Source organism: Fulmarus glacialis, unplaced genomic scaffold (genome assembly GCF_000690835.1).
Source record: "Fulmarus glacialis isolate BGI_N327 unplaced genomic scaffold, ASM69083v1 scaffold49062, whole genome shotgun sequence".
NCBI classification, from domain to species: domain Eukaryota; kingdom Metazoa; phylum Chordata; class Aves; order Procellariiformes; family Procellariidae; genus Fulmarus; species Fulmarus glacialis.
In genome coordinates this window covers 1-11,637 of record NW_009198165.1, presented here as the reverse complement: position 1 = coordinate 11,637, position 11,637 = coordinate 1, and the positions used below count along the sequence as shown (strand labels likewise).

At 40.3% G+C, this 11,637-nt stretch overlaps 1 protein-coding gene across 2 annotated transcripts; it reads left to right on the top strand.

The window, feature by feature from the left end:
* The first annotated feature begins 214 nt into the window (after positions 1–214).
* MAPRE1 (microtubule-associated protein, RP/EB family, member 1) lies at positions 215–8,645 on the top strand. Of its 2 annotated transcripts, none has more exons than XM_009572798.1 (6): positions 215–335; positions 3,652–3,797; positions 4,996–5,185; positions 5,587–5,696; positions 6,389–6,541; positions 6,942–8,645. In XM_009572798.1, the coding sequence occupies exons 1-6, from the start codon at positions 215–217 to the stop codon at positions 6,996–6,998; spliced, it is 777 nt and encodes a 258-aa protein (XP_009571093.1). In that variant the 3' UTR covers positions 6,999–8,645. The 2 variants fall into 2 exon arrangements, with proteins under 2 accessions (XP_009571093.1, XP_009571092.1); XM_009572797.1 differs by having other exon boundaries at positions 4,996–5,200.
* The last annotated feature ends 2,992 nt before the right edge of the window (positions 8,646–11,637 follow it).

The window sequence follows — 11,637 nt, the reverse complement described above, 5'->3', positions numbered from 1 at the left end:
CTCTAGTTGCGATGAAATGAGGTCCTCCCAGCTGTTCGCAGCAGACAGCTTTATCGCGTTTCCTGTGCATCATGTCACGCGTGGCTGTTGGGTCATGAGGGCCCAAAAGGAAGCGCCTCCACGGCAGCCTAGTGAGCCTGTCTTAACAGAAGCGGTGAAAACGTGCGGCATTAACGTTTGTGGTACTTACGCCTTTGGTTCTGTCTTTCAGAAAATGGCAGTTAATGTGTATTCTACTTCAGTGACCAGCGATAACTTGAGTCGACATGACATGCTCGCGTGGATCAATGAGTCTCTGCAACTGACGCTGACGAAGATTGAACAGCTGTGCTCAGGTACGGGGGGTCAGCGTGAGGGGAATTCCAGATGTGGTGTGCACCCTAGTTCTGTGGAGGTACAGCTGCACCATGCTGGCCCTCTATAGCCATGCTGTTGGCTTAATTCCTGGTATGAACAAGTTCCTGGTCAGTGTTATAATCTGGTTATGGTTAGAGTTTTATTGAAATGGTTGTTAATAATGTAAGCATAACAAAAAGGCATGTTCTTCTGACTCAGTACAGCATAGATGCAATAAGAAGGAATGGGGGTTAATGTGAAAAAAAGACTCTTAGGAGAGGGTGTCTTCCAATGAGGAATTAAGCATTTAATCTTGATGGATAGAATAAGTCTTATCTTACAAGTATAATAACTAGTGTAAACAAATGTGATTTTTTATGGAAGAAAACTATTAGGAGATTTGGGAGGTGCCTGAAGATTCTGGGTGGGCAGAAGGGGAGCAGTGTGAGGAAGGCATGCTGGTGACTCTTGGGTTCACCTTCAGGATTTTACAACTCCTTATGGTAAAGGAGCGTGTCGGTCTGTGTCACCCCAGCTTACTTTGGCTTGAGTTGACTTTGGCAAAGCTGAATCTCAGACAGAGTTGTAGGCAGAAAAGGGGAAGTGATTGTGGTAACGAAATGGAGTCAAATGTCATCATGGGGAGGAGAGTGTGTGTGTGTGAGGAGGCTTGTAGAAATGAATAAAAACTAATAGTCTGTGGAGTAAGAGCTGAAAAAAACCCAAGGCTAAAAATGCAGCCTGGGTAAAAGATGGTGATTTGGATAACTGCATCAGGCAGGTGAAAGGGATTTGGTGAAGAGTGGAAGTGAAGCTCATACAGTGAGTTTGAGATAAGGTGTTGCTCACAGAGTGAGAGATGTGGAAATTGGAGGTGGAAAAAAGGAGGAATAAATTTAAAATAAGTTTGGGACTGTGTTGTGATTTAACCCCAGCTGGCAACTAAGCCCCACCCAGCCGCTTGCTCACTCCCCCCCCAGTCGGATAGGGGAGAGAATCGGTAGGGTAAAAGTGAGAAAACTCATGGGTTGAGATAAAGACAGTTTAATAGGTAAAGCGAAAGCTGCGCAGGCAAACAAGGCAAAACGAGGAATTCATTCCCTACTTCCCATCGGCAGGCAGATGTTCAGCCATCTCCAGCAGGGCTCCATCATGCGTAACGGTGACTTGGGAAGACAAACTCCATCACTCTGAACATTCCCCCTTCCTTCTTCTTCCCCCAGCTTTATATGCTGAGCATGACGCCTTATGGTATGGAATATCCCTTTGGTCAGTTGGGGTCAGCTGTCCCAGCTGTGTCCCCTCCCAGCTTCTTGTGCACCCCCAGCCTCCTTGCTGGTGGGGTGAGGAGCAGAAAAGGCCTTGACTCTGTGTAAGCACTGCTCAGCAGTAGCGAAAACATCCCTGTGTTATCAACACTGTTTCCAGCACAAATCCAAAACATCGCCCCATACTAGCTACTATGGAGAAAATTAACTCCATCCCAGCCAAAACCAGCACATTCTGTCAATACAGCCTTTGGAAGAAACATTGACAAAGATTACAGAGAAGTAGGGGACTTAAAATAGTCATCTGACAGGTATTTGTAATGGCTTTTGTCTAGTGAGATGATGGAGAAGAACTGTAAGGGTGAAGGAACTAAAGCTCTACAACCACAGAAGTAAGGCAAATGATAAGCATTGTCCACTTTCAGATAGGCAGATTAAAAAACCTGTCGTGTGCAGCGTTGATTTATATGGCTGAGAAGTTTTGCTTAGAGTTGGCGTGAGTCTTGAATGCTGTGAGAGCTCTGTCTCTGACAAGTGAGGATAATTAATACAGGCTCTGCAGAATTTCAGCGCACCTGTTTTCAGGAAAAGGCTGAGAGCTGTTGATGTGGTGTGCGCTGAGTAATGTTCCTTTCCTGTGTCTGCAAAAATACTTCATGCCTCTGCAGGTATGAAAGTGGCTTTCACTGGCTGTCATAGTCGTGTGGAAACGGGAGTTTCCAAGCTTGCTTTGCTACCTTTGGCAAGGGCAGTAGTGACAGCAATAATTTGAGGTTGCATAAATGCACAAAAGACGACCTTTGGCTTATGCTGTGAGCTCTCTTTTTTTATCATGTGTATTGCTCAGACTACCTATAGTTAGCAAAACCCTAATTTCTGGCAAGTCATCTGTTTTTGAGCTGGGCATTGGAGTTCTTCAGCAAGTGAACTGAAAGGCAGCAGAGATCAAACAGCAAGATTTTTTTCTTTTTTTTTATTTGCACCAGCGGATGAGCAGCAATCTTCTAGTAGCAGGTGAAAGTGGGAGCCCCAAAGACCTGCAAAATATCTTGACAGAAAGTGAACAATATAGGACTTTCTGTTACCTGTGGTTGAGATGAATGGACTAGTGTAGGGCAACACCATGATGTATTACTTCTTGGCCTCTAGCTGTCTCACAAAAGCTTGTCATGTAGCTGGTTGATGTTTTAGGTTAAGGTTCCCATTACTCTTCATTGATATTGGTGGGGGCACTAATGCTCAGAATGTTGTGCCTGTATTTTCTGTGGCATACAGTTGCATATCCTCACTGCAGAGTGAGGATATAGTTTAAAAATATCTTTTTTTTTAATGGGTGTGTATGTTCTACAAAAGCTAATTTTTTTGGAGGTGGTTGTCTACTCTTTGTGGCTGAACTGAATCCCTCTTTTGCTCTTATTACAGTAAGAGCTGAATTGAAGGACATGAAGGATTTAAAATTAATAGAAAGAAACAGTTTCCTTTCAGTTCTTTGATTAAGGCTTGATTTAAATATAACACAGCTTAATTTGGCCTCTTACCTTTGAGGGCACCTTGAGTTGTGTATAGGTTCTGTTTGTAGTAAGTAAATGTATCACTATTTTAACAATGATTAAACATAACTTTTACAACAATTATTTTTCTAGTGAGTTCTGTTTGTGTTGGTAAGAGTAGCTTATGTGCCTGTTGGACATGTGTAACATCTCAGATTTGCACTGATATCCGTGAAGAAAGGAAAGTCAAATAACTCATTGGATTATTTTTTTTTTTTCTCTCTTGGAATCATGGAGGCAGTATTGCTCTTGTTCATAAGAGTTCAAGTCATGAGACCAAAAGTTTGGTTCTGCAGCTCGCTTAAGCTTACTTATGGCCATGCTGCACCAAAACAGGAGACTGAAGGTTCCTGTTTCCTTGCTTTTGTTGCCTTTAAGGGATTGTGTAGCTGAGGAATGAGTCAGGTCAGTTTGCTGGTCTGGCTGAAAAGTAACTTACGTAGGCTAGTGAGCTGACTTGATTCATCCTGGGATTTGTATTCTTTTTCTTTTGGCAGGTGCTGCATACTGTCAGTTCATGGACATGCTCTTCCCAGGTTCTGTAGCACTCAAGAAAGTGAAGTTTCAAGCAAAATTGGAACATGAGTACATTCAAAACTTCAAGGTTCTACAAGCAGGTTTTAAACGAATGGGTGTTGACAAAGTAAGCTGGGTTGTAAATGATTCTCTGGGCTCTTAATAGCAAAGTAGATGGAATGTACTTTCAAATTTAGAGCTGAAAAAATCTGGGAACAGAGTTTTCTTTTGGTTCATAAATCTCAAAACTTTTGGTTTTTGGTTTGCCTTGGGGTCCTCACTTGATTTAGGACAGTATGTGCTTTACTCCAGCTAAGGTTAGGATTCCAGTTCTTAATGATGAGATGAATTTTTCCATTTTAATTCTCTGCAACTTATGTAGCACAGACTAATATTGAAATTTCTGAGATAAGGTTTACTTGAGCTTCCTGTTTGAACCATCTTTGTACCAGGTATGTTCCCATAACCTGCTGATGTGGTAGTCCTAAGGATTTCAAATTTCTCTGTACAAGCATATGTAATTTTGAGCTAGTGAAAATGAGATCTGCGAAAAAACTTTTTCAGATCGAATGATAGTTATGCTTATGGAAGGGTGATTTATCTAGGTAATAGTTACTGACAGCATGTTTGATATGATGCAGAACACTTCTGTGTTAATGCTTTTCCCTGTCTTGAAGAAGGCATCTCATTCTGTGTTGGCTAGCAGCTTCCACACACACTTAGTTGGTTTTCTGCTTGGGGGAAGTAGCTTGTGCAGTATGTCCAGAACTGGACAGCCAGCCATGCTTCCAAATGCTGAATGATCACGTAATGGTAATGGCTCCTGGCCCCTGCCAGGTCATGGGCTCTCAGCTCGTGGCCTACAGACAAGACTTCACAATTTGCTGCATCTTTTTAATAATCTTCAGTTATACTCCTCATTCCAGAGAAACCATAATTGTAATCTACTAAAGAGGTGATGTTTAGATCTTGTAGCAGTTCTGTGTGTTAGCAGCCCAGATTCATGAAACCTAGCACTGGATGAGCCAGCTTCAAATTTACAGAAAGAAGTTTTGTGTTGAAACTTGGTGTAGCAGAAACCTTGCTGCAGAATTACTTAAAATTATTTGGACCCTCCCAGTGAAAGCATGATTTGTTCTTAATTCCAATTATTAGCAAAAATCCTACTATTTGACATACAGTTATGTTCAAGGAGGATTTTCTCTAGACTGGACAAAGAATTGCATTTGCATATCTCTGAGTGCACTAATTTTAAAACTTTATATAAAAAGAGAGAGAGGTTCTTCACCCTTAATCTGAGTTTGACTTTTTTTTTCCCCCTCCAGATAATTCCTGTGGACAAACTAGTGAAAGGAAAATTTCAGGACAACTTTGAATTTGTTCAGTGGTTCAAAAAATTTTTTGATGCAAACTATGATGGGAAGGAGTATGATCCTGTTGCTGCTCGACAAGGCCAAGAGACAGTAGCACCAAACCTTGTTGCTCCAGTTGTGAACAAACCCAAGAAATCTCTCAGTTCTAGCAGTGCAGGTAGAGAAAATAGTTAAAAGATTACCTAGATCATTAAAAACTCTGGGGAAAATAAGGCTGGGTTGCTATTTAAAATCAGTGTATGAAATTACAGTATTTTGCATCTTGTTTCAGAGGTGCTAGACTTCAAACACTGAGTCATCCTGTAGTACCCAGGTATCTGGAAGCTACAGAAAGAACAATCTTCTCTAAAAGAGAAAATGGCAAGGATTGGTGCCAACACATGCCAAAAAAAAAAAAAAAGGACATGTCACATAGAGTCAAGAAGAAGGAAGGAACATATCTCCAAACTCTTACATGCCTAAGCATGTTTGGAAGGGGGATAGTACCTTTATAGGAGGAAGAAAGATGTTCTGGGAGGAACTAACGCTGAATTAATCTTGCAGCCCCACAGAGGCCCATTGTTACACAGAGGACCGCAGCAACTCCAAAAGCTGGTACTGGAATGGTCAAAAAGGCTGCAGGAGATGATGAATCAGCAGGATTGATTGAGCAGGTGTGTTGACCAAAATGGCCCTGTGTACTGACCTGTGCTTTATAGATCTATGTGCAGACTTTTTTTTTTAATAGCGTGAAATGACTGGGTCAGGCAGGTGGAAGAAAATGATCTGAATATAGTAAGCTCATTTAAAATCACTTAATCGGAAGCCTTCATTATAATGGTCTTCCTCTCCTGATAGGAGTGAAACCCCTTCTGCAGTACATGAGTACCCAGACATTTAAACCTAGTGTGTGCCATATCACACATAGCATTGTTTTTAAGTATTTCCACAGCTGTGTGGCAGCTATCACAGCATTCCAACTGAGCTATGAGCAGCTGCTACTTCACTGAAATACTCAATGTAATACAACTAAAACTGCCATCCGTCTGAGAGTTGTCTTGAAAGAATGTGTTAGCAGGGAAAACTGCAGGCAGTTAGCGCTTTACCTATCTCACATAATAAGCCTTTAGAATTTCTAAGTGGTATTGCATGTGTTGGACTGGGTGTTTGTTGTGGCAATAATATTACAATTTGAGAAATAGACCTTTTCCTCCTCTCACAGTCCCCCTTCTCCCTCCATCTTGGTTACTGCTGAAGTGCTTTGCATATTAACGCCCTTCTGAGAACTTTGGGCACCCTGCCCTTTGAATAGATACTACTGAATTCTGATTTTGGTGAATAAATTATTACTGATGCCCTTTGGCAGATCAATGTATTGAAACTTACTGTTGAAGATCTGGAGAAGGAGAGGGACTTCTACTTTGGCAAATTGAGGAACATTGAATTGATCTGCCAGGAGAATGAAGGGGAGAATGATCCAGTGTTGCAGAGGATTGTGGAAATTCTTTATGCCACAGATGTAAGTAATCTGGTATAAATTGTATTGCATAGTTCCTCCCTCCCCTTGTAATTGGAAGCTGGTTTGCTTTCCAGGGCTCCCTCTATTTCTACTTGGTTGTTTTTTGGTTTGGTTTTTTTTTTTTTCCTTTAGGTTTATGGCCTAGCTTTTTCCTGTAATAAAGGAACAGATAACATAATTATAGTCAGGCAACAAACAAGGTTAGCCTTTCATGAAGAATATGTAACAAATAGATCAAAGATGAGGAAAATAACTCTTCTAGTAATATATCTTGACACTGTAAACGGTGACTTAAGGGTATCTATCCTAAGTAAAAGGGGGAAAAAAAAGAGCATACAGAGCAGCAGGAACTGGTTTGACATCAGATTTTCATTAAAGCACTTGTTTTATTCCCCTTCAGGAAGGCTTTGTGATACCTGACGAAGGAGCACCGCAGGAGGAACAAGAAGAGTATTAACAGACCACATACTGTACCAGCAGAGCAGCAACATCGGAATTCTTTGCCCCAGATCATGTGCTTAACTGTAAAATACTCCACTTTATTCTTAGAGGACTCACTGGTTTCTTTTCATAAGCAAAAAAAGTACCTCTTCTTAAAGTGCACTTTGCGGAAGTTTCACTTTTTACAGTGGGTTTGAGTTAGGAGCTCTTTCTCACTTTGTAGCAGAGCAGTATTCACATCTAAGTGGTATATTTAGGGAGCAAGAGGCTGAATATTTGGAACTTGTTGCAGAATGGTTTGCTGGTAAAACACTGGTTTGTGGGAAGACTCTTTTTGTATCTAGGGTGGTGTGTAGTAGAGAAATTAAAGACTCTGACTCACAGAAAGATTGAGTTAATGTGAAATTGCAGCACAGAAATTATAATAAAATGCCTTAAGAGTATTTAAAATATGCTTCCATATGCCAAATTGAAGTAATGTGACAGGAGATTTTATGTGCTTCATATTGGGGTGGATGCTTGTTTAACTCCGTTCACTGCTGTCTGAGAGGCCTTGCATGGCAATCTCACTTTGTCAGCAAGTACTCAAAAGGGGCTATTAAAACAAAACTCCATTCCTACGTAAAGCTGCTTACTAAGTGATTAGTTCTCGATGAAATAGGCCTTAACGTTGCCTGTCACAAGATTAGAGGGAGTATGAACAGCTGAGACACATAAATTACCTTGAAGAGTGCGAAAGCCTTTTTCTGTGGCATTGTGGCTAATGACTTTGCCAAAATGTACTGTGTTTTCTGTAACAAAAACAAAACAACAAAAAAAAGCAAAGGACATCCAGTCTTACTGCCTAAAATGTTCTTCAGAAGTAATTTTCCTTCCTGGCTCTTGTTTCTATTTGTCCTGTTTCTTTTTATTTTTGTTGGTATACTTTTTGGTCTCTCACTTGTTCTTTTTTCTTTCGCATCCCAAGGAATGCTCATCAAATCCAATAGTTGTAACAGGATTTGCACTGTGCAACTATCTTAGAATGAAAATGAATTGAGCACATGAGGATGATGACTTTTTTGTCTCTTTTTTCTTTTTTTTGGTCCCCTCCGCCCCCTCCCCCCAAACCAGGGCATGTCTATTAATAATACTTGCCAGTTCAGTAGTCTTCTGGGGTAAAAACTAAAAGATGCTGGCTAACAGACCTAATGTTATTGCAGAAAATACAGTACTGAGACTAACTTAAATATTAATATTTAAAGTACTTTCCTTAACTGTCCTTTTTTGCTATCATGCCCCTCATTACTGTTGTGTTTGGCAAGATCCTGCAAGACTTCTGATCCCCCTTCACTACTGAGATTGATCAGTCCTGTTGTGCTTGTATTCATTTGTTTCTGGTGGTAGCTTGTCCTAAAATGTGTGTAGGAGAGCATTTTATGGTAATTGTTGTGTAGTGCATGAATCTTTGTGAAATTCAGAGAAAAACCCAAATTCAGTGAATGCCAAAAATGCAAGTATCTAGCCATTGTTTAAAATTGCAGTGGTGCTATTTCTCTGGTGGCCTTTTAGACTTGTTGCCCTAAAACTCCATTTTACTGAGAAACCATATTTGACTTGGATTTTTCTTGACAGGGTTTTTCTATTTTAAGCAGTTTCTAAATAAAGTTCTGTATTTCAAGAGTGTCATGTCTACTGGAGTCTCTCGTGCTTTCAGATACGATTAGGCAAAGCTAATGTTCGTGACAGTTTTCATGATGAAGTTTGCAGGACCTGGAATATCAGCTTTCATTCCCTAGTCCTAGTTATAGTTACTGCTAACTTGAGTAGCAGTAATGTTGAAACTTTCCTTGGAGTGTGCTGGGGGAAACCATTGCTTGAGTTTTGGGTTTGGTTTTTTCCCCCCCCTTCCCACAAGCAGATGAAATGTGAGTGTATTGTTGGCTTCCTCCTCCTAATGGAGTGAGAATGGGGCTGCATAACAGGAATGCTGTCACGTGACTTTAAGTGTGTTTAAAGTGTTTTAAAACTGCTAAAACACTGGTTATTAGCTATGAACAAATAAGATGTTAACTGCATCTGTCACCAGTCTCTATCAACAGATTGACTGTAAACTTAGTTGATTTGTTTCATTTGAAGTGTGTGTCATAGATGAGCTTAAATGTTACTGTCACTGACGCGTGCACAGACCAGCGTCTTCAGAGAAGTGCTTATGTGACGTATCTAACCTTGAAATTGGAAGTGTTCCCTGCAGGGTTCTGTATCATGCTGGAGAACACCCTCCCTGCCCCCGAAGTGCTCTATGGATGCCTTATTCTAAAGAATAGGCATTGCTGGCATTGCCTACTGGTATTGCAAAACTGGTGTTGGGCTACAGAAGCGCAGACATAGAACGGGGGTTTTGATGCACATAAAATCTTCTTTACCATTACTTACTTGCTTTGAGATCGGAAGCATATTTTTTCGACTCTAAATACTCCATTATTCCAGCAACTCAAAGCGAAAGATGGCAATAGCATGTGGCTGAATTTGAAAAGTACTTCTTGGGTGTCTGCTCTTTGCAGTCTAGTTGCGCACTGGGACCTGGTTGCTTCAAGGATCTCTAACAGGATTGCATGTGTGGAACTGTGAGGCACCCGGGTCATCAGAAGGGCTGCATTAGGTTGATTTTGATCTCTGTTAGCAAAGCAAGTAAATATCTTCTTATGCTAAGAGAACGATGAGTCAGAAATACTGCTGTGGTGCGCCTTGTGAGACTGTTGAATGTGTGGACGTGCATTATAAAACTAAATTGAAACTGCAGTCTTGTAAGTCAAATGCTGCTAGGATTTCCAATTGCTTACATCACTTCTTTGCTACCAAGATGAGTTATAAATAGAGTGGGGACAAAGTCATGTAGTCAGCTTATGACTACATTATAGATATCTTGGCATAATCTGTTTTTTTAATGTCCTTTTTGGGAAGAAAATAACAACAATAAGCCCAACTCAAACCCATAGACTTAACATAGCTACTCTGTTACACTGGTACAGTATATGCTGTTAAATATTAAATGCTCACCTGCCAGAACAATTCCGATAGCATCCAACCTTTCTTAGTATCTTAGTTTTATCAGATATTTGAAAAATGAACACAATGGAAGAAGCAAAAAAGCTCACATCTCCTTTCTGTACCAACATGTCTTACTTGCAGGTGGACTTGTGGATGTTTTTTTAACTTTTATTGTTCAATTTCTTAAAAATTCCTGGTTTGCAATGACAATTCTTAATGTAACTGTTAAAAGCCTTCAAATAAAGGCCAAAAACTTACTTGCTGTTGTATCATATCACTAATGTGACTGCTTGAGCACTCAGTCATCTTGTAGTCTGTCTAGTCGAATGTCCGTTCACAGGAACATGCGTGTCCTTCAGGAGTGGGAGTTTTTCCTTCGTAGAACATCCTTCCAAGGGTAAGGCTGGAATCTACTTCTCACAAGAGAAAGGTATTTTTTGCAAGTCAGTGGGTGAACCTAATGAGGACTGTACCATAGATTTCAAGCTAGCTGGGTGGTACGCAGACCATGCCTCTCAATTTCTATACTAGTGCAAGAAATAGAAGGGATAATAATACGGGCTTAACATATGGGCTCTTATTGCAGGGGCTGCAAACAACCCAGGTTACTGGCAGAGATAGGAATGTGCATCAGGGCACCTGCACTTTGTTAGCAGGACAGCTAAAGAATTTACTGATCTTTTAACGCAGAGAAAGCAAGGAGAGATGAAGTCGCTTCTGGTTAATTGGAATATGAAATTGCAAGCAGTTCGGATGAGTGTGCAATACTGTAGCTGATGATGCTTAGAACGCAGAGAGCAAAAATGCAAACCGTGGTTTTGCTGAAAGGAGACCTGAATAAACTCTGTTGGTAAGTAAGATCATCTGGGATGAGATTTTGTCTCTGACTGTCAGTTAGTCACAGAAATTGCGTTTTTGGCAATGGACCTAGAATCAGAGGAAGGAAGGGTGTTAAGCAAATGTGGCTAGAGAACAGGAAAGGTATATACAGAAGTAAAAATTAGAGAAGGTTGTGGTTATAAAGGAACAAGATAAATACATAAGAACAAACTCGTGCCATGAAATGGTACAGATAAAACTGGAAAGGAATCTGATGTGGGAGAACACTTTCAAGGAAAGGAAGGAAAAGTGCGATATTCTATGGCTAAAGAGGAGTAATGGGTACACGAATACTGGACAGGGAATATGTGGTTAGGTAGCAGTACTGCAGAAAAGATGATAGTTTTGATACAGGCAAAGTCCATCCAAAGACAGGGAAAACAAAGGGGTTTTACTTTTTTGAGTAATACCTGTTAAACTGAAGGATCAGACAATTTGGAAGAAAATGGTATTTTTGAGGATATGCATACTTACACTGTCATTAAGACAGACAATCTGTATCTTCCAAAAAAAGTTTGTTTTTCTTCTCTCTTTAATAGAGAAGGAATAAAGTTAAACTTAACTCTTGAAATTTTCTAAGACCAAAAAGAAAGTTCCCAGAAGGCAATCCCAGCTTTGAAGAGGCAAAGGCCACTTTCGATAAAAAGTACTCTTCTCTCTTTTTCAACACAGCTGGCTGGCTTTTTGAACTGTGGCCTTTAAATAATATATATCGATAACATATTGATATATAATTATATGTATAA